General features: G+C 46.1%; 2 protein-coding genes across 10 annotated transcripts in view; both read left to right on the forward strand.

Annotated features, from left to right (window-relative positions):
• Positions 1-2048, forward strand: part of LOC135205827 (zinc finger protein 316-like) — a 216098-nt gene extending 214050 nt beyond the window's left edge. Inside the window, exon 6 of the mRNA XM_064237047.1 lies at positions 1-2048. This exon is cut by the window's left edge and continues 70 nt beyond it. Coding sequence (XP_064093117.1) covers positions 1-239 — 239 coding nt within the window. The 3' untranslated portion in view covers positions 240-2048.
• A 1176-nt stretch (positions 2049-3224) lies between these two features.
• The window catches only part of LOC135205828 (longitudinals lacking protein-like), a 222534-nt gene continuing 202416 nt past the window's right edge, over positions 3225-23342 (forward strand). For 8 of the 9 annotated variants that reach the window (XM_064237068.1, XM_064237072.1, XM_064237078.1 and 5 more), the window contains exons 1-2: positions 3225-3383; positions 22279-22388. In XM_064237068.1, the coding sequence (XP_064093138.1) occupies positions 22308-22388 (81 nt within the window). In that variant the 5' untranslated portion in view covers positions 3225-3383; positions 22279-22307. Of the gene's footprint in view, positions 3384-3456; positions 3697-22278; positions 22389-23342 lie in introns of those variants that run through there. The other variant, XM_064237069.1, reaches the window with a different exon arrangement.

Raw genomic sequence — 23342 nt, forward strand, 5'->3', positions numbered from 1 at the left:
GATACAAGTTGGAGCGTCACCAGAGAACCCACACTGGCGAGAAACCTTTCGTCTGCCCATTTTGCCCTCATCGATGCAACCAGCGGGACAACCTGAAGGCTCATGTCGCTAGCCGGCACAGGGAAAAGATTGATTTTTACGGACAAACTATACCCGAGAGCGGGCCTGTACTGAGGGAGGGGTCGGGCGGGTCGAACGACCCCAACCCCAAAATTTCTGGAAATCCATATTTTGTGTGACTAGTAGTATTCTTTTTCATTGAACTGTACTTACAAAGTAATAGATAACAATCTTTAGTTTTTTTGGGCAAGTCTTTTTTTTTTATTTTTATTTTTTTCATTAAACATTAACATCATTATTTAGTAGTAGGAAATACAAGAGTGATGATAGGAGTATGATATTGGCCACCATATTTGAAAATGACTTTAAGTAAAATTCTGTTAACCAAAGTCAGTACTTTGAATAGCATCTAATCGGGTCGAAGGGCATAGACCGCATACCCAATTTTTCTTCTTAATAACACTAAAATAACATTTTCAAGTATTTCATCTTGTATATACCTATATATGTACTGACATTTATAGAGGAAAAGGTCCAGATTTTGGAAAAACGACCCCTATGGGCCTGACGCAGATGTGCACAGAAAACTGCCTGGACAACTTAAAATTCATTGTCAGGTGAACAATGTCCAGTCTGATCACCTGAGTGCGGAACAGCGGCAATTCACTCATTCAAAGCATCCTAAGGAGTGAGGCAAGAAGAAGGTCTAAACTGTGGGAAAATGAGGCGTTTGTTCCATGAATTACTTGATCTGTGTCTTTGCAAAGTGCAGAATCTGTCATTACTATTATATTTCTGCAGTTTTGTTATTATTGGTATTCTACTTTTTCATTATTACTGTGAATATTATCAACCAAGGAATTTTATTCATTCAGTTCTCATATTTAGCCATGTGGACCTGAATACTGTAACCACCTAAGGTCTCTAGCTCCAATTTAATTATATACAATCTGTTCACCAAATTACTTTTAATTGTTTTTTAAAACTACAATCATTTTTTTTACTGTTATTACCATTATTATGATTACCATCATTCATACTACTTCAACAACTGTATGGATATTGCTGATTATTCATTTTTTTTATCATGGTCTCATGTATCTAGATTGTGTATGTTACTGTTTGTACTTTGTATACTCCATGTACATGGCCTTGAGATGATTATAGAATTTATTATTATTATTAACAGGTCTACTGAAGCTGCAGATTCTAAATTTCATATATCCTTCAAAGACAAGTAAAGCGTAAAATTTTCTATCAGGGTTAAACGACTTTTTTTTTTTTTTTGCCACTTGGTCTAAGACTAGTACACTTTTGTAAGAGGTGAATGTCATACTACACTTCTAAATAAAGTAGTATTAATTTTCAGTATGCTTACAAAATTCCATTACAGTATACCTACTGTATAGTTTACTAGTTTCACTCAGCTAATTTGCTTTCAAACTGACTGTGATGAAGATGTTCATTTCCCAAATTATTGGTAATGTTAAGATATAATTTCAGAATCAGCAGGGGTTTTAGTGAAGAATACTATAGAGCAATTGGTTACACCCATATGGTTGGAAAGGGTTTGGAATGTGGCTACTTTCCCCACAGCGAGCTTTGTATATACAGAAGTAGTACTATTTCAGTTCATTCTGCTCTGTGTGATGAATTTTCAGTTACTTTCCACCTTTTATGCTTTGTTTCCTTGGACTCTTCATTGAAGTCATGTAAGATAATTACATTTGAAACCTCTATTATAGGAATGTAACTTTGACCTTTAACATTTATGTACATTTTTGTATTTATATGTATATAAATATATATATCACGATTCATTCAATTTCTGCTAAAGCAGTTATAGAGAGATCAAACTCTTTCTTATGTAAGAATCATTCTTTCGTTGGTTGGAATTGTTATATATTCTTTGTGAACTAAATGTGGAACAAGATCAGTCTACATGAGTATAAGATTGTAGTACATGAATGGGAACTAAAAAAAAATCAAGGACAATAAAGATTTACATTTGTTAGTGTTCTTTTATCACTCATCCCCGTATCAGCTAAATTTTGGAAATGCTTTAAACCACTCAAAAAATGCTTATAACTGCCTATTTTGATAGTTTAAGAAAGGTTTATACCTGAGTATTTCAATAGTTTTATCACGAAAAGTGATACTATGAAAAAATTAGTTTCAAAAAAGGATATACTGACCATTATCTACCACAGACCTAAGCTAGCTTACTTTAGTTTTTTGTCACGAGCATTCCCAACAATTCATTTGCCTAAAGACTGTTGCTTAGTATTCTGTAAAATGGCTAAAAGTGTATATTGTATCCGCTATACGAGTTTTATTAAATGGCATAGAAATTGCAATTTCAAGTAGAGCGTAATTGCAATTTGTACAAAAATATATGACGACAAATTCATCAAGATCTTTGAATGAGTTTGTAAGGACTGTGTGATGTAATCTGAACCGAATTACCTGGAATCACTTTTGCCAAAGATTGACAATCTTGAGATTTTTATGCGATTGAATGATGAATTTTGACAATGGTCATACAGCATTTTTTGAAAATGAAAGTGATTGCAATTGGCTGTTTAAAACCACGACTTCCACCTTCCCGAAAAAGGGGTACATTATACGATTGAAAGAGTCTTAATAATGGTCATAAGGCATTTTTAAAAAATGAAAATGATTGCAACGGTTTTTCAAAAACACCATTTCCACCCTCCCGAACAAGGGTTACTTTGCATACCATTAAATGAATTTCAATAATGCTTATACAGCATATTTTGAAATGAAAATGATTGCAACGGCTTTTCGAAAACATAATTTCCACCTTCCCGTATAAGGGTTACTTTGCATAGGAACAAATGAATTTCAATAATGCTTATACAGCATTTTTAAAAATGAAAATGATTGCAACGGCTTTTCAAAAACGCCCATTTCCACCTTCCCGAATAAGAGTTAAAAGCCAGGCAGAGTCCATTTTCTCAATCTGAAAGGTGGAATGTCCGGATGCTTGAAGAGTATCGGAATCGATCGTTCGAAAGAAGATGGCTGAACGACGAGAGATTAATTCGCGGTCCGTGAGATGTATCTCGCCTTCACGTGCAGGGTCAAGCTATTCATCGGACTGTTAAAGGGAATCATGTCAAATTTGATTTAAATGGTAAATGAAATTGGGGAAGGGGAAAACGAACGTTAAAATCTAAGTCTAAGTCGAAGTCAAGGATGCGTGTCAGTGCGTTTCGGACGCACTAACAGTGAAGTTAGTCCGGACGGGGAGAGAAACTGAGAAAGAAGGCGTTAGGCCGCTCATGAATTCCCATATTTAGGTACGTCCCCGCTTTTGTGTCTACTATTTCCTCGACGTTTCCGCGACGCTGCCGACAGCCTCGACATTCTAGAGGTTATTTGAGGTCCGGCCGGGAGGTTTAACCGTCGAAAATGGCGTTTGGTCGAGATCGGGCCATTGTTTACATTATGACCCCCAAGTCGGTTCCTGCCTCGGCCCCGCGAGAGAGAGTCGCGTCAATTTCCTTCATTTTCTTTATTTAAACAGCTTTTACGTGATGTTTTTGCCCCGTTTTCACTCGCGGTCTTTGATTTAATCGTTTCCCGATCGGATTTTGGTTTGAGAATGTTCAGGTAGGTAGACGTTCCCTTTTTTTTTTTTTCTTCCTCCAAAGGGTGGTTTACGTATCCTGGGACTAAAAGCTGTCATTTGGGTAATTCTAAGCCCTCATTCCGCGGTAAAGTAGACAATGGCAGTTGACGTTTCCCTACGTTATTTTACCTACTGAACAAGAATTTAAAGTAATATTCAAACGACTGTAATTAACCCCCAGGGGCCAGTACTAAACACGGTAAAATACATTGGACGCCCCAACCCCTAGCGGGTGTCGTATCCGCGGTTACGTTCCTTGCAGGGTAATTCTACAGAATAGTTCCGTACCGACTGCAAGGAACGTAACCGCGGATACGACATCCACTAGGGATTGGGGCGTCCAATGTAGGGTAGAATATCACGACAGGCCAACCCTCATCACGGTGGACGGGTCTTATTCACTCGATATTTAATTGGTGAAACATGAATACAATTGCAACTCTAAGCATACCATTTAAAAGACTGAAGTTTCGTCAACATATTGTGATATATGAAAGCCCCATACGAACTAAAATAAGCATGTGAGCTCTTCGTAAAATATGTTTTCAAGGCAGTTTTGAAATCCAATATGGCGGCTACGTTTTGCATGGAAGGTTCTCATCAGTGACGGCCACCATCTTTCCCCAGCCTTCCCAGCACTCATTTGAACAATGTTAGCGTATGTATGTAACGTTTATTGATCTTACTCAAGATTGCAGTTGTAATCAGCACAATAAAACAACATTTTGTTGCCTATATTAGTGAAAGTATGAAACTTGTTATTCCCGGGGTTATGGTTGGAACTGAATTCATTCTTACCTTGTAATCGGTGGTTTTTATCCTTACTGCCATCACAACTGAAACTCCACAGTGCTTATTTGATTGTTATTATACACATTTTGGTCTCAGTTCACTCCACATTGCACTTTAAACCCGTTGCTGTTTCTGGTTTCTAAGCGCGCGCGCCATAAACACAATTACGAACAGCAGACGACGACAGACGACGAAACTGCAAAGTTTTATTCCCTAAACTGTTTACTTTACTCGTTATTTAGTTTCAATTTACTTTGTTATTTAAAAATTTTGTTGTTCCGACTAAGTACAAACCGTCGGTTGTCTAACAAAAGGATATCCGCGGGAACGCGCCGCCGCTACCGCATACAAAGAGTTCAAACTTGAATCGCTGTACCTGGGTCTGGGGTAACTGTGCGGGGTGAGCCCGGGCCAGCTTGGGTAGGTCATTGTGATACCATTCTTTTCGCGTAGCCGTCGTGTCAACACCTACTCCTTCCGCCTTGACCCGACTTGAGATAAACAACGCATGACCGCCGACTGTAGTCTTTCTTTATCGTGATATATCTTTGACATCCTGTGCTTGAGTGCTTCCCCAGTGCCCTATTCCTATCCTTTTATTTATCCTTTAGTATTACCTAGCATCCTAACTTCCCTGTAAGTATGGAAGGCGGATCTATGGTGGGTTTTTCGGGGAGGATTTGTGTGTGTGTTTCCGATGGCATGCGTTGCGGTACATCTTTGCCTTCGCCAACCTCGGTATCCTTCATCTTTTGGTGTATTGCTTTGTAGGGGTTTTGAATGTTCCCCTGATGCATCGTGTTCAACCTGTGCGCAGTGGAATAATGATCAGTGGAGGCTCTATTATGAGGCGCATGAGAGTGTTTTCAGTGACGCTAATGTTGATACCGATAAGCCTAGGCCTAGGCCGACTACTGTGGGGCCTAAGGCTGTGTGTGAGGGGGATAGTGCCCAATTGGAGAACACTAGGCCTAGTAATCCTTCCTCCTTATTAACTGGGGACCCAGTTAGTGAGCCTAGTGTCCTTCCCAAGAGACTTAGGCTAAAGAAACCTTCGTCGTCGGGGGCTAGGAAAGCAGGTAAGAGGAAAGAAGCTACCTTAGGGGCTGGGATCCATGTTCCTGCCTCGAAGCGTAACAAGAAGGGGTCTTCAACCGAGAGCTTGTTCCCGCCTAGCCTAAAGGCCGAACTATCTAGGTATGACCATAGCAGTACCGAGACACAGCCGGGTACCAAGGTAACCCCCTGTTCCTCTCGGGCACAATCAGTCCAGCCCCAGGAGGGATCCGGTGACGGACCTGATGCCTCACCCTCCCATCCTGAGGACAGTGCTAAGGAGCCCGGAACGGGACCCAACTCGCAGGAGCCGGAGGCCCCCTCCCCTCCAGAAGTTGCGGCAACCCGACGCAAGAAGCCAGCCAGCCACAACGCTCGGAGGAGGAGCATCAATGGAGACCTTTCGATGCCGCAAGGCCTAGGTCGCGCTGAGAGACCAGTGCCAGCGTTGATGCCCGAAAAAGCTAGGCCTAGGCATGAGCCTAGTACCTCCGCACCACCTCCATCAGTTAGCCTAGGTACAGTGGGGGCCCAGGTCCTCACTCCCGCACTGGACCATTGCGAACCTGGTCAAACAGGCGGTGGAGGGACTACTTAAGCTCCAAAAAGGAGGTTTCCCAGCAAGTGGAGAAGAAGAACACCAGTCTAGAGGAGTCTGCCCGTAGGATGGAAGAAGCCAGGAAGAAGTTCCTTTTGGAAAAGAAGTCAGAGGAACTGTTTCCAGATTTGGTGACAGTTCTGACTCTGATTCCGAGCCCGATTCATGCTCCGAGGGGGAGCCCGATTCTGACCCCGATTCGGACGGCGGCCAGTCAGACTAGCTCACCTGCGGAGCCCGAGCCCTTATCATTAACAGATTCTGTCGTTGATTAGAAGCGCCAATGGCCTAACAAAAACTGAGGAACTGAACCAGGAGTTTCAGTCAGAGGTGCATAAGGTGCTCAACCTGAAGAATTCACAGCCCCCCTCGGTCAGCCTCCCCTGGAGCAACCAGGTTAGGCTAGCCATGGCTAGAGCGTCCCGAGAAGCCACGACTTCACCAACTAGGGTATCTGAGAAACAGAGGTGGCTTCCTATCCCTGCTCAGGGGGCCAGCAGGTATTATAGGCCAACAGGTGACAAACTAAGGGAGTCTGCATATTCCAGGGACCTTGCAGATCTCTTAGATGTCAGTCTGGACGCCCTTCAGAAAAAGCACCTCTTGCATCTCTCCCTCAGAAAAACCGAAGGACTCATTCGCGCTCTAGCTCTGGCCCTCGCTACGAATTCGTGGATGGAACGTCTACTGGCAGCACTTCCCGCAGTTCTTACCCGAGCTCCAGCCCTCAGCAGCAGCGAGAACTTGTCTTCGTTCATGCAGTGGTGGGATCAAGACACTCTCGCACCAAGCAGACAACTTAGCGGTCCTGTGGGCTAATATGGAGGTGAAAAGGAGAGAGAATGCCTTCAAGGAGGCCAAATCGCCAGTGGTGAGAGACCTCCTCCCGGACTTACGGAAAAACCCGCTGTTCCAGAAAGAACTTATTCCTGCGGAAGAAGTTCGCAAGGCAGCGGAGAAGAAGGAGCGATCTCTCCAATCTAGGGCTCTCTCCAATTCCGCAACCCCGGGCCATAGACCACGGCCAGCACCACAGATTAGCCAACAGGTAAGAGAAGCGCAGAGACCGGCTTTTCCCAGTGCGTAGGCGAGAGGAGAAGAAACCTTACTCTGTGTCGAAGGACAAGTTCCATAGGGAGAAGACTCGTCCCCTTTCCATCAAAGGAGCGGAAGCAGAAGGGCAACAGAAGAGAGGGAGGTCCCGCAAGAAATTCTAGGCCAGATCCTGCCCGCAGCGGAAGGTAGGGGGTTGCTTGGCTGCCAATTGGCAAGTGTGGCAGCAAGCAGGAGCGGAAGATTGGACCCTGCAGGTTATCAAGTCAGGCTACCGTCTTCCCTTCCAGTCTACACCCACTCTATCCCCTACCCCCATCCAAGTCCCTTCCTATCGACCGGACTCGGACCGCGGACGGGCCCTGGAGGAGGAAATATCCAAGCTACTTCAGAAAGGGGCGTTGGAAGAGGTTCAGGATCCAGGTCCAGGGTTCTACTCCAGACTCTTCCTGGTAGAAAAGCAACAGGGGGTTGGAGGCCGTCATAGACCTTTCACCCCTCAACAAGTTCCTTTCTCTGACAAAGTTTCGGATGGAAACGGCAGACTCCGTTCGAGCTTGTGTCAGGGAGGGAGACTTCATGGCCTCAATAGATCTTCAAGATGCCTACTTCCAAGTCCCTGTTCACCCCTCCTCCAGAAAATTCCTCAGGATTGTCAGCAAGGAAAGACTCTGCAGTTCACCTGCCTGTGCTTCGGCCTCGCCACAGCCCCACAGGTGTTCACCAGGGTCTTCAAGATAGTGTCAGTTTGGGCACACGCAAGAGGCATCCGTCTCCTCCGCTACCTGGACGATTGGCTCATCTTAGCCGAGACGGCTGCGCAGTGTGCGGTAGCACCTTCAGCTAGTTTGTCATTCGTTCAGGAACTGGGAGTGGTGGTGAATGTCGACAAGTCGGATTTTCACTCCCAGGCAAAGGATGGTGTACCTCGGAATGACACTAGATTCATCCCTCATGAAGGCCTTCCCCTCGGAGAACAGGGTCTCCGGCCTAGTATCTCAAGTGCGGAGAGCTTTGGGGCCCAGCCCTGCCCACGGCAAAACTCTGCCAGTCCATCTTAGGACATGGCCTCAATAGAGAGACTAGTGCCTCACAGCAGAAGGCGTATGAGGCCGCTTCAGTGGCTGTTCAAGAAACAATGGTCTCCTCAGGAAGGGGACCCCAACAGCAAAATTCTTCTCTCCCAAGAAGTAAGGAAGTCCCTGGAGTGGTGGATGGTGCCTTCCCACCTCCAAGGGGGCATCTCTCTCGGTCCGAGAACCCCAGAGATTCTTCTCTTCACGGATGCATCAAAGAAGGGTGGGGGGCGCACCTGACGGAGGAAGAAGTGATCCGGCCTGTGGTCGGAAGAAGAGAAAGCAGCTCACATCAATGTCTTGGAATTGAAGGCAGTCTTCCTCTCCCTTCAGCAACTTCCTGTCTCAACTCCAAGGGAAAACGGTGGGCCTAATGTCAGACAACTCCACGGTGGTGGCATATCTAAACAAACAGGGGGCACAGTCTCACTGGATCTCTGTCGCCTGGCAGTACAAATCCAGGAGTTAGCAGAGGAAATGGACATCACCCTCAAGGCAAGATATATTCCAGGCAAGAAAAATGTTTGGGCGGACCATCTGAGCAGGAGGGGACAGATAATAACACAGAGTGGTCCCTCCATCAAGAAGTAGCAGATGGCCTGATAAAGAGGTGGGGCTCTCCGTCGATAGACCTCTTTGCCACCGCATGGAACAGAAAACTGCCAGTGTTCTTCTCCCCACTCCCAGACCCGCAGGCAGCGGGGGAGGATGCCCTCCTGCAAGATTGGAAGAACCTGGACGCTTACGCCTTTCCGCCTTTCCCCCTCCTCCAGAAGATCCTTCAGAAGATTCGCTACTCGCAGAACCTGCGAGTAACCTTAGTAGCTCCTTGGTGGCCGGAAGCCCCCTGGTTCCCAGAAGTGCTGGATCTTCAGTTAGAGGACCCGGTAAGCCTACCAGACAGAATAGATCTCCTCGCCCAAGCCCAACAACGGATTGCCTACACCCAAATCGTCGGCCCTCCGCTTACACGGGTTCAGACTGTCATCAAAATCCTCCGCGATAGAGGTTTTTCCAGGCAGTTAGCTGAGGCCATGGCCAATCCTGTGAAACCTTCCTCAGGCAGATTGTACCAGGGAAAGTGGCGACGGTTTCAAGATTGGTGTCAAGATAAAAGCATTGCCCCAGACGAGGCCACCATCCCTCAACTAGCGAGTTTTTTCCACCACCTCAGGAAGGATAAACGACTATCCATATCGGCAGTGGAGGGGTATAGAGCGGCTTTAAATCAAGTATTCGCGTTGAAAGGCATGGACCTCGCTGCATCTCCAGAAATTTTGTTGCTCTTCAAGCACTTTAGAGACCTGTCCCCCGAGAGAGCTACGGACTCCCCACTGGGATGTAGCCTTAGTCCTGGAATCCTTGAGAGGTCCTCCCTATGAGCCCTTACATTCAGCTTCCTTGAAGAACCTCACCTTGAAGATCTTTTCCTCTTAGCCCTGGCATCTTCGAAGAGGGTCAGCGAACTACACGCGCTGTCCTACGAAGTGTCACACACCAGGCGTTGGAGGGAGATGGGGTTCTCGTTTGTCCCTGGCTTTGTAGCCAAGACTCAAGACCCATACAAGCCAGAGGAGATGTTTTCCATCTTTTACCATTCCTTCCTTGGGGGATTTTACCGGCTTTGACAAAGAAGAACTGATTCTATGCCCGGTCAGAGACCATGAAAGCCTACCTCAAGAGGACGAGACAGTTCAGACCGGCTATCAAACGGCTGTTCGTGGCCACGGGCAAGCACCGAAAGAGGTGGCTAAGAAATACCATCTTCCTTCTGGATCAGACAGGTTAAATAAGAAGGGCCTACGAAAAACAAGGAAGTACCAATGCCAAAGGTGAGGGCTCACGAAGTTAGGGGCATAGGCTCCTCTATGCTCTTCAGGAAGAACCTCTCAGTGGGTCAGGTATTGAGAGCAGGCACCTGGAAAGAGTCAAACCACCTTCACCTCCTTCTACCTACGAGAAGTTACGTTCAAATCTCTAGAAGTGTTCTCTCTGGGCCCCATTGTCGCAGCCCAAGAGATCCTCTAGGCGTTGGTCACCTGCACTGCGTACCTCAATTTGGAAATACACACACACACACTCCCAGCAATTCCCGCCTAAGTCTGGCCGAATGTAAGGGGTATGAGTGTTTTCCTGGTAATATCCTACGTATGACTGTGACTGTCCATGACACGACTTGGCCACTACTGACTTACCTGGAGAGAAGAATGATGGCTAAGAATCCTTCAGGAACAGCTCTCTGAGTGAGTATTAGTACCATAGGTTAGGACAACAGCCGGTAGCCCCTTGTGGGTTCTCCCCTATTGAATCCTTACCGTGTAAAGTGTCATGAGGAGTAGGGGGTCTGGGTTAACATCAGGTCATGTGAAGTTATTGGCGGCTCTTCAAAGGGGTACATTCAGGTCACTCACCTTCCCATCCTCAGTTCGAGTCTCCTTTTTGTTAGACAACCGACGGTTTGTACTTAGTCGGAACAAACGTAATTTTGTCGAAAAATTAATTTTTTCCTATATACAAACCTAGGTTGTCTAACAGATTAATGGCCCTCCTCATCCACCCCTCATTGAGTATGGCCCCATTTTGAAGAGTGTGTCTGTTTAGACTAAGTATTCTAACGGCTCAAAGAATGGTATCACAATGACCTACCCAAGCTGGCCCGGGCTCACCCCGCACAGTTACCCCAGACCCAGGTACAGCGATTCAAGTTTGAACTCTTTGTATGCGGTAGCGGCGGCGCGTTCCCGCGGATATCCTTTTGTTAGACAACCTAGGTTTGTATATAGGAAAAAATAATTTTTCGACAAAATTACTTATTTAATTCATGTATATTATCCCTTTTTTGCAACCAAATTACCCCGAAAAATTACAGATATTTCTAAAGTAGATAAAATCAAATGTTTCTAATGTTTTCGTACATCTGGCTGCCGAAAACCATAGAGGAACGAATACGGAAAAGTGCAGAGGAACGACTACGTTTTTTTTTTTTTTTGCTTTTTTTGTTTTTGCTAGCACTTTTCATTGATTTCAGTCTTTATTAGTATTTTGAATTTCTTTAATAATCGTATGCCAGAAATAAATGTAACCTTTAATGTTTGCATGCTAAGAATGGCAAAATCATCGTTGCCACATTAGTGGAGACTTCACACATACGCCGTTCCATTATTATAAACTGTTTCCATGAATTCTAGTTGTCATAGTTTATGCAATAATGATAAAATTGCTTTAATATTTATGTATATATATACTTCCAATACATAGCCTAATTTCACCAATTTCAACGTTTTGTGTGTAGTCTTATACCCAGTTTGGAGGGTCAACACATACCGAATGGCAACAGAGAGAGAGAGAGAGAGAGAGAGAAAGGAAGGCGGAGGAACGAAGAAGAAAAGGGATGGCGGTAGAGGGGGGGGGGGGGGGGGAGGGGGGAGGTGGAGCTTTATACACGTGTTCGTATCCATTTCTGCATAATGGAGTTTTTGTCTCTTGGTACAAGGACAAGTGTCGTTATTCTTTACGATTAGTGATTCACGATACCCTTATAAATTACGGCACTGGGTGTAATGCACTATAGCAAAATCTCGTTCGTTACGAGTGTTCGTTACAGAAATAGGTATTGCCCAAAAACGTGCTTACACTGTCTCTGAAACCCATAGTAGACATGCTGCTTAGTTGTCAATCAAGTTTTTATAACCAAGTATTTTTTACAAGCTAGCTATTGAATAAATTTGTATTTGTTTCCGACACGGCATACAAACCTTCGGTCCTTTTACAATAGGAAGGTACACTAGCGGTAGCTGGATAGGTCGTAAGCTTTCGAACAAGGGGTTCGGTAGTTAACTGCTTGTCCGACAGGCGCGCGCGCGAGCGACTGGGAGGTAAACAAATCACTTTTGCTTTCGGCCTGTCTTGCGTGGCGGGGTGTGGACGTGTATCATCGCTCTCTGCCCGCTTCATCGTCGTTGCTTTCGCATGGTTGTGTTTTTCTTTTTCTATTTATCTAGTGAACTGAATTGGTAAGTACAATCATTTCATATTTATTTCCATTGAATTCAATTGTGAATTAAAGGATCTTGGTTTCTCCACGCCCTCCGTTTACCCGAGTGCCGGGACTGAAGGGCGTAAGTGCGGGAATTCATTTTCCCAAAAGGAAATGATCCTCGCGTGTGTATGCTCGGGTGGTCCGAGGGCGGGAGAGCGCTCGCTCCGAGCGTATATTTTGGTTGGAAAGTGTAGATGAAATCGTAAGTAATGCCTCTTTTTTCATTTATATTTTTTTTTGACCTGTATGCTCGTTGCCGAGCGAATGCGCTCGACACGAAAAACAAAATTATTCTGTATGGAAGTGGAATCGCAAAGTACAGTATCTTTTTCATATTCATATATTTTATTTTTGATTGTAGCAATACTCTTTTGGATCAGTTTTCCGAGCTTACCCGGAAATTGATCCTTTCCCCTTTTTATTTGAATGAAGTGAAATCGCAAGTGCAGTTCTTTTTCATTTTCATATTTTATTGAGATTGCATTGTTTACTTGGATCAATGTTTCCGCTATTTCCCGGGTGAATTGATCCTTTCCCCTTCCCCCTTTTTATTTGTATGAAGTGAAATCGCAAGCGCAGTATTCCTTTTTCTTTTTTTCCATTTTGCATATATATTTTTGATTGCCTCATCATTCATTATGGATCAAGGTTTCCATTCATAATTGGGAATGGATCCTTTACCCTTGCGCTCGGTACCGAGGGCGCAATGCCGCTCGAATCCGAGCCCTTATCAATGTGAAGTGAATCGTAATGCAAGATTCTTTTTCATTTTATTCCTTTTATTATTGATTGCATCAATATTTATTTTGGTTCAAGTTCCGCTCAGTCAGGGAATTGATCCTTATGCCCTTGCATTCGGGCCGAGGGCACGATTGCTCTCGGGCTCTTATATTATTGTTGGGTACATGGGTGCTGTTGCGGGGGTGGGGAACGAGAACCCCCCCCCCCCCCCCACCCCCCCCCCCGCTCAGCTCCACAGATGGCCCTTCCCCTTGGGGGGGGGGGGGGGTTATCGGTCGTTCTTCTCCTCGCCCGATCCGTCGAGCGCGGGGGAGGGCGCTCGGTGCCCGATGTACAATTGTATTCGGGTCTTCCACTCGTTCGGAGAGGGCTCACCCCCCCCCCCCCCAGCGGCGAGGGGACTTCCCCCCCACTAATCGCTACTACTGTTATTTCCGCAGGTGCTACTGCCATGAGGGTGGACCTTGGTGAGGTATGGGCGTCCTTCCATTTGCAGGGCGTGCTAGTGTCCAGGGGCTGCGGTTCTATGTCTGGGCCTACTGCGGTCACCCATGGAGTGGTGACCACGCTCCAGGTGACGACGTCCCTCCTCACCTGGTGTACTCGCCTCACGTGGTAACAGTCTTGCCTACAGCCGCTGTGAAGTGCCGTTCGCCGTACCGAGAGGGGGGCGTGCCGCCGCCGCTCGTGGTTGCCGCTGCAGCGACCACACTTCCGCTGCCCTAGAGCTCAGCCCCTGGACCTGCCGCCGGTACCAGGATGGTTGCTGGCTGCTGCTCCACTTCCTGTGTTTCCGGTGCTGCCTGCCGTACCTGCCGATTCTGGGCTGACTGTCCATGCAGTTGCTGCGCTGGTTGTCCCTGCCGTTGCTGCGCTGGCTGTCCTCCCTGCCGTTGCTGCGCTGGCTGTCCCTACCGATGCTGTGCTGGCTGTGCCTGCTGTTCCTGAGATGCCCATACCTGCTGACGTCGTCCCTGTTCGTGGTGGTACTACCCCAGACTTTGGTCTGTCTGTACAGGTGCGTCCGGGCCCTGTGGCTTCGGCTACAGCAGCCCCGCTCCGCCCTGGATAGCAGATCTTACGTCTGTCCTGAGGAAGCTGACGAAGAAGAGGAGGAAGGTGTCGTCGTCGTCGTCTTCATCTTCTTCATCGTCGTCGGCTGCCGCCTCTTCCCCTTCGACTTCTAAGGCTTCAGCCGAGGAAGAAGAACGTTGCCTCCTCCCTCCTAAGAAGTCTCCCTCGGGAGCTTCTCGGGACCCGTCTCACCTCGGTGGGACGGGAGGGTTCCTTCCGCTGGTCCTCCTGCTCCTTCGGGAGCGGGGCCCGTCTCTTCTTCCGCAGGAAGAAGACTACGGGGACCAGAGGGGGTACCGGCTAACCACCGGTACTTCCTCGCCTGGTGTCAGTGGTTCTTGCCACTGCATCAGGGTCCGTCTCGGCCTCTCGTTCGCGGGAGGTACCGAGTGTACGGTCGCCTACCAGCGACCGTGCAGCCAGGAACCAGACCTCCGAGTCCGCTCAGCGTCAGGTTCACGGCACGGGGCGGAAGACTGGTGACACCGCTCACGCGACTCTCACCAGACCAGCTCTCGCTCTCGCGGCGACCAGCTGGCTACCCGGGCGGACGTGACGGTCCACGACCGGCCACGGGCTGAGGCTGGGAAGAGGTCCTCCCGTTCGCCGGTGCCAGCCACGGTGGAACCAGCGACGTGACGTGCCGTGAGGACAAGCACCGGTCTCACTGTGACAGTGGAGCCTGCAGGTCGCCTGGACCGTCGCTCCCTCAGAGAGCGATCGGGTACGGCAACCAGCACCAGCTCTTCTGACACTCGAGATTCGGGGCCGCTGTGCTCAGTCCAGCCGTTCTCCACAGCGAGACGGTTCGACCAGGCCTGCAGCTCAATCGCCACCGCGGGTTGACGATCGCCTGCAGCCCTCCAAGCCTGCTGGTTCTGCCAGCGAGCGAGGAGGGAGCGTCAGGTCTGCCTCTCCCGTACCTTCAACCTCCTCGGGTTACACCGGGAGGAGCGAGGTATTGAGGAGTGATCGTGAGGGGTGCGCCCCTCATGATCCCACCACGACGCCCTACATGCCAAGGAACGGTTCTTGGACCGGCCAGGACGTATGCGCAAGTGGATGGAGAAGACCGAGAGGGCTGTCGCTGTTCCCCCGTTCTTAGGAGGAAGGTTCTCGGAATATGCTCTTGTTCGAAGGGCTTAACGGTCCCACTGCTGCAAGATGCTGACTTCCGAGATCCAGAGGAACTTTGCCGAGGTTATGGCGCTGATTGCGTCAGCACAACGACCTCGGGGAAGGATCGCCGCTCCCACCAGCAGAGCCACGTCTCGGCTCGAGTCGTTTTGGGGCCCGAGAGGGAACCCAAATCGACGGTGGGTCTGCCGCGATCGGAGCTTGCCGACTGTGTTGAACCAGGTAGTCTCTCGTCTCCGGACAAGAAGGCTCTCTCAGTTCTGGCCGGTCGAACAAGCTACTTCACCTCCTCTACTGCGACAGAGGCGTTTCTACGTGTCTTCGGACACCGTAATTTGAATACCCCTTCGGTCCTCCTGAGGTTTCGACCTCGACGAGGACTGGAATGAGTCGGAGGACGGTATCGGCTCTCTCCTGTCAGGTGTCGATCAGCCCCACCCAGACGACGTTCACAGTGGCGGCAGACACTTACCTACAGTATGAGTTCGTAACCCTCCTCGGGAAAACGTTTTCTCCTGACGATACGTTTTCCCAGGCTCTGAGATGGCTGCTCCTTTTCTTCTCCAACTGCTAGTTCCGCTGGGAAGGCGAGCCAGTATCCAATTCCTCCCCCATTCCCTCTCTCCTTACGGCTACGAGGAAAGGGGAAGGATCCTACAGAGATTTCTCTGTAAGATCCCCACGTTAGGGGCTGCGCTACCGGAGGGACCTTCGGGTCCTACCTGACGTAAGCCCCGGTCATTGAGGAGGGATCCTGCCCCTTTCTCGATTTCTACGGGAATCGAGAGGACCACCAGCCGTATCGTTTGACGAATTCGGTGGGGGGTTTCGCAGAGTGCTTAGAATTCTACGGAATTTCTAGCGCACTCACAGTGTTCGAGTTTTTTACGATCTCCAAACACTTAGGCGAGACCACGGTCCAAAGTGAGCGAGAATCCCCGATAATTGTTACACGATAATCGGGAACCTCGCTTATGCTCGAATTCCTGTAATTTCTAGCATTTGGAAGAAGACTGCTGCGGAAAGAAGAGTATCTCACAGTAGGCGATTAACCTGGAATAGAGAAGAACGGACGGGAACTTCCAGTTTGGCTTGAACTATCGTCTTCGGTATTCTGTTCACCATTGAAGCTTTCCTTTGGGAAAGACTTCTCCTTCACTCTCTTGACTAGAGAACGAAGGCGGTCGATCTCCAATCCTTATTCTCATTCCTCGAGAGGAAAAGAATTTAGGATGGAGGTCGTGGTACAGAACCTACAAATATACTACGTATATTACCCTCGCGACATGATTCTTTTAACAGTTGAATTGTCCGGGGGGTAGGTGCATACCGTAGTTAAAACTCTACGGTTTGTGGACCGAGACGAATTGTATCTTAATTGAACTGCAACTCGGGGTTGCCTGCAACCTCCCAGCAGTTATCAGTTTCGATTTTAGATACTTGGTATTGTCATGACAACACCAATCAGCTTTTGTATTTACCGAAATCCGTTTCGGTTAAATATAATTGCTCGAGCGTATTCTTTATGCTCGATGGTTCTAGCCGAACGCATTCCTTCGTGGAATAATGGCTTGACCTGGCAACTCAGGATTTGGACGAGTCACCCGAGAGCTACTGCGTATTGAACTGCCTGATAGCGGCTCAGTATCAGCTAGGTCTCGGAGATGAACGGTCGGTTACGTCTCTCTCTCCCCGGTTGGTTTGATGACTACGAAAAAAAAAAACCGTATCTGCCCAACAATCATGGACTTAGGGTCTCTGATTAACGGGATTCTCGCAATAATGAAGGACCATCTACTGCTGTGACGCTCGATTTCATCGCCTTCGACATTGCGAGAGTTGTCACAGAGATCTCTTGGACTCTTTCATCTTTCTGTTTACCGCACGGTAACAGAAGTCTGTACTAGTCACGCTGCATCGCACCGCGATAATGCGAGTTTTGATTTTTGCAGACATCTGAGTTTGTCTTCAAAATATCTCGTATTCGTAGGTGTGCAATTATTCATTGCTCGCCCCCCGAATTAACAGATATGTCAGAAGACATCGCCTACTCTCCGACCTGACAGCTCTACTTCCAAATGTTCAGCCCATGAGAAGCAGTTCTTCAGGCAGTATTTCCCTGTCTTCATACTGAAAAGCGCTCTCTTTATTGCAACTTACGATCCTCACCGGACAGCAATGAATAGCGGTTAGCGGTTCTCAGTCTTTGTAGCCACAGGTTCAGAATCTTGAGAATCCTTCTCTCGGTTCAGCTGTGAAGACGTAGGTTGCATTTTCTGTACACCTTCGTCTTCAACGACACATAGTGTTGTTTTCTCCTTAGCCGAGAATCAACTATACTATGAGATATCTTGCCATCAGGGACTCGGTCTCTAGAAGGCAATTGACTTTCGCCTGTTGGGCACATGCCTTAAGAGAAGTCATCAGACCTTGCCTTCTGGCATCGTGACGAACAAATTTTATTTGTTTAGTCTCTTGGCATAACCCTTTTAAGGCCGAAGTCACGTGACTTGCTCGGGTGCTTGGACAACTTGCCTCCTACCGAACGCAGTCAGTCGGCAGCTGTCAGAGCGCCCAAGTTCTGTACGAACTTCGCTGTGGACTTAGTTCGGTTGTTCATAACAGTCTTTTCTTCGTCCTAACGGCTTGTCACAGTACCATACCATCGACACCACCATTGAGTGTCGGTGTCCTATCCACTACCGAGAAGAACAACTTCGCTGAAGACGGAATAGACCAGTGATGGGTACAGACATCACCGAAGTCGAGAAGAGGGATAGGTCATACGAACCATTCCCTTCTTTTCCTCTGAGGTAATTGCATGACTTTTCCTGCGAAGTCAAGCATCCAGGGGATGGGGATTCGTGACTCTCGATTTCGGTACCGAATTCGTAGCGAAGACTCTGAACCCTTCGGTTCCTGACGATCGGTTAGAGTCCTTCACAATCCCCTCCCTAATGGACTTCACCGCCTTCGATGCGAAGGAGATGCTGCTTTGTCCTGTGAAAGCGCGACCGCGCTTTTCTGAAGAAACTCGACATCCCAGGCTGAGTGTTGAAGACTCTTCGTCAGCACCAAGATGACCTAGAAGTACACTCCCTCGAGTTACACAAGAACTTCTCCGTGGCGCAGGTACTGAAGGCAGGAGTTGGTACAACCAGACCACTGGCACCTCCTTCTACCTTTTGGATATTGCCCACAGGTCCTTGGATCGTTTTCCTTGGGACCCGTGGTGGCTGCTCAACACGTTGTGTAGCTAACCCAGACCCTAGCAGGCTGAACAGCATCGAGTCCTGGTGTGACTGTAAGAATAGATAAGTGAATGAGAGAGTGACTGGCTTCTCTTCCTATCTTTTCTCCCCCTCTACCTGTGGGTAGAGGGATACGGTCATCACCTTGCTGGATAAGGACGAGATGCCGGTGAGCTACTCGACAGAGCCCCATCCTATCCCTTTCACTAGGGATGGGAGCGAATATCCACCACTTCCTCCTACAAGGGGGGGGAAGTGGATGCCAACAAGAGACAAACCATAACTTTATGTTGCCTCTTGCAAATAGGAACTTGTTCTTGTTTGCTGGTACGAAGAGATACGCTTGCCTCTCTCTTAGTACTTGGTCCAGAGGTCTGACCATTGATCCTGCGGTGCACACCCCGATCAATCGGACAGAGGCTTGGATCCCTCCCTCGCTCTTACGACCAGGGAGGCATTCCAAGGTTGGGCGAACACCAGTCTGTTCACAAAAGACATAGATTCCTCCCACCAAGAAGTGAGTCTTCCTATTGTAAAAGGACCGAAGGTTTGTATGCCGTGTCGGAACAAATGACAATTTGTCCAAAATTGCATTTTTCCTAACTATACAAACCTGAGGTCCTTTTACACATAGTCCCACCTCATGCCACCCCTCACTCTGCAGTTTTTGCTTGGGCCAAAAGCAAAAGTGATTTGTTTACCTCCCAGTCGTGCGCGGCGCGTTTCCTGTCGGACAAGCAGTTAACTACCGAACCCCTTGTTCGAAAGCTTACGACCTATCCAGCTGCCGCTAGTACCTTCCTATTGTAAAAGGACCTCAGGTTTGTATAGTTAGGAAAAATGCAATTTTGGACAAATTGTCATTTTCAAGGCAGTTTTGAAATCCAATATGGCGGCTACGTTTTGCATGGAAGGTTCTCATCAGTGACGGCCACCATCTTTCCTCAGCCTTCCCAGCACTCATTTGAACAATGTTAGCGTATATATGTAACGTTTATTGATCTTACTCAAGATTGCAGTTGTAATCAGCACAATAAAACAACATTTTGTTGCCTATATTAGTGAAAGTATGAAACTTGTTATTCCCGGGGTTATGGTTGGAACTGAATTCATTCTTACCTTGTAATCGGTGGTTTTTATCCTTACTGCCATCACAACTGAAACTCCACACTGCTTATTTGATTGTAATTATACACATTTTGGTCTTAATTCACTCCACAGTGCACTTGAACCACGCTGTGGTTCCTGGTTCCTAAGCACTCACTCCGCAAACACAGTTACGAGCAGCAGACGACAACACTGATTATGAGATGCAAAGCTTTTAATTGTTTACTTTACTCAATATTTAGTTTAACTTTACTTCAAACTGTTTATTTAATTCATGTCTATTATCCCCTTTTTTGCAACCAAATTTTGCCAACCAATTAACCCCCAAAAATTACAAATGTTTCGGATGTATACTTACGAGCAGACGACGTGAGGAAAAATGACTCATCGTTGCCAATCTAGTGGAGCGTCACACATACGCCGATACATTTACAAACTGTTTCGATGAATTCTAGTTGTCATAGTAATGCAGTAATGATAAAATTGCGTGTAATATGTACGTATATATAATACAAATAGATACGCTAATTTCACTTATTCCCCGGTTGTTGTGTAAGTCTTATACCTAGGGTTTGGAGGGTACACAAACCAATTGACAACACTGATAAACAATTGAAGAGCGCAAAACCCTGCAAAGAATGCGTAGTCCCCTTGAATAAGTGCTGGTAAAGAGTTGGTTTTACGATTGTTGTGATGAAAGTGCCCCAGCGTCTATGGGTACAAGTGGTGTGCAGATTTAGCACAGGAAATGGGAAGTTTGTTGACACAAGCGACTCCGTAAACATCAAGATGGCGTCAATCTTCGAAACATTTTTAGTTGTAAGTAAAAATTTCTAAAGCGTTTTGGTGAGATTTCCACTGCCGTAGCCACCCTTTTCACTACCCTCTGTTTAAATCTTAAAATTTGGCCATAATTTCTAACTTTGGAGAAAATACTTACTTCGAAAGGAGAGTAGAGGTCTTTAGCTCCGTTTCTCACCAACAAGAAGTCGCAACTGATGCCCATCTCCGGTGTCAGGACGCGTTATAATGTACTTTTTCGGAGGGTGGCAAACGTTGATTGTAGGTGGCCTGTTTGGCCTGCTGTGATGTTTTACCCTATTCACTCGATATTTAATTGGTGAAACAAGAATACAATTACAACTAAGCATACCATTCAAAAGATTGAAGTTTTGTCAACATAATGTGATATATGAAAGCCCCGTACGAACTAAAAGAAGTATGTGACGTAAAAATAAAAACAAAAGATGGTAAATTTCTCATCTTGGTAGATTTCTTGAATGATCTCACTTGTGCTGCTATATTATATTATATACCCTTGTCTGTATTGTTTAGTCAAAAGTTTTCAGTAATAAACTGTCTCCATGTGGAGTGCTTCCTTATAATTAACCATCTCTTAATTCAGCACAGTTGTAACCTAATTTACATGGCTGAAAAGTTCTTTTGCAAAACGTTTGCAGGATTTGCTCATTATGAATTATTTACTACCAGGACATTTGTCTAATACTTGACAGTCTACCCCCATGAAGGTCATTTGTTGCTTTGACTGTCACTGAAGTTGAAAGTGTTCCTTGTTTAAATTTGGTTTGTATTGCAACTTGGCATGTAAACCTTAAATGAAATTCACATTATTCTAAGCCGCAATCAAGAAATACTGTCACAGCTTAATAAGTAATGAAATTAGTATTGGTGAAGCTAAGATTTGGTCCGTAGATACTGGTACATAGTACTTGGTTAGTATACAGTATAAATATACAAAGTTGACAAGTACTTATACAAATGCATACCAGAGGGCTTCAGATTTAAAAATATAACCAATTCACAAAGAAAAAGCTGGGTCTCCTTTTTTGTATATGTCAGCCTTACTCAGCAAATCTGAAACAAACTAATAAGTTGTAGCTGCACTGGTTGTTTGGAACAGACTTATTTTTTGACATTTTATCAGTCAATTTTAAATTTTGAATATGAATCAGTCAGTGCTCCAAGTCTGTACAGGGAGTCCCCGGGTTACGACGGTCTCGGCTTACGACGTTCGGAGGTTACGCTGCTTTTCAATTATATTCATCAGAAATTATTTCCAGGGTTATGACACATGTTCCAGAGTTACGACGCATACAAATGCTGATCTGGCAGATGTAATATGACGCCAAAAATGCAAAATAATCAGTATTTTAAGGGTTTTTTTTTTATGAAAAATGCAATAAGAATGCAGTTTACATAGTTTTGAATGGACCTAAAGCATTAAAAGTAAGGTTTTCTTAAGATTTTTGACAATGTTCCGGATTACGACGATTTTCGACTTACGGCGCGTCTCAAGAACGGAACCCCCGTCGTAACCCGGGGACTGCCTGTAGTTGTCAGCCAACTTGCTCACATTTTTGTAACATGTCACTCATATTTGTTTTTTTTATTGTTATCAAGGTTGTTTTATTTATCGGTTTTGATCATGTTTTCTTTATTGTGAATTATTTGTGGTTTGATGGTTTCTGTTATCTTTTGAAAATAAAACTTAGATAAGTAATTTAATTTGCATCTTTTAGAATATGCATCTTTGCTAAATATATATATGTTCCTAAAGTGTTTGTAGTGTTAGTCTGTGTGTATTCTTTTCGAAGTTAATATTGAATTTCCTTTCACAGATTGATGGCCTAAGTGTAATGATTTTGTCATGGAAGGTGGTCTTTTGTCTCTTAAATGGAACAATCACCGCTCAACGTTTTTCCATGTTCTCTCCACTGTTAGGAAAAAGGTAAGGCGTTAACTCACGTCTTGTTTTATTAAATAGAATAGAAGTGACCTGTTTATCTCTCTGTACTATGTTATTCAATTGGGTGAAGAATAGTGCTTTACCAATGAGCCTTTCTTAGCTTGTCAAAGTTTGCATGGCAGTAAAGTCAAGCTGTTTTTGCATTACTATATGGGAACTTTGTCTTCTGTTGACCTCATTTTATCAGGGTAATTGGCAGTTGCAGCCACCCCAGAAGCAGACTGATTGTATTAAAGGTTTAAAATGAAGAAAAACTTTATTATATCTGAGTTGAGAACTTTGAATTTTTTCCTTACCTGTAAGTAGTATGCAGTATGTGTTATAGAATTGGTACTTGTTTTCTTTTTCCTAAATGAGTTTATCTTTTTATTCTTGGTTAATTTTTATACATTATTAATAGTGAAATAATTTAATGGAAGTGTGAGTTGTTCCGACACGATATACAAACCCTCGGTCCTTTACATAAGGAATTACTATTCAGCGCCAGCTGGACTGGTCGTAAGATTTACTAACAAGGTAGTTCGGCAGTAACTGCTTGTCTGATGGTCGGGAGTCTCGCCCGACTGGAGGTAAACATACCACTTTGCTTTCGATTGTCTGCCTCTTACCATCCTTCCACTCCGTGCCTGGGTCCTCTTTTCTTAGAATACTAGTGTGAAGTGACTGTAAGTACTCTCTCTCTCTCTCTCTCGTTCTCTTCTCTCACCTCTCTCTCTCTTCCTCCTCCCTCTCCTCTCTCTTCTCTCCTCTCTCTCTCTTTTTGTGATATTGCATCGACTGGACTAATCATGCGGTCCCACGAATTGGAGGAGCCCTCGCACCCCCCATCCAACCGGAGAGTGTGCCCTGGAGTGGAAGGCCGAAAGTGTGGGGCTTTCAGGTCCAGTGATGTTGTGGACCCTCATCCTGTGTGTACAAGGTGCCAAGGAAGTGAAT

The sequence above is a fragment of the Macrobrachium nipponense genome, chromosome 24, assembly GCF_015104395.2.
Source record: "Macrobrachium nipponense isolate FS-2020 chromosome 24, ASM1510439v2, whole genome shotgun sequence".
NCBI classification, from domain to species: Eukaryota; Metazoa; Arthropoda; class Malacostraca; order Decapoda; family Palaemonidae; genus Macrobrachium; species Macrobrachium nipponense.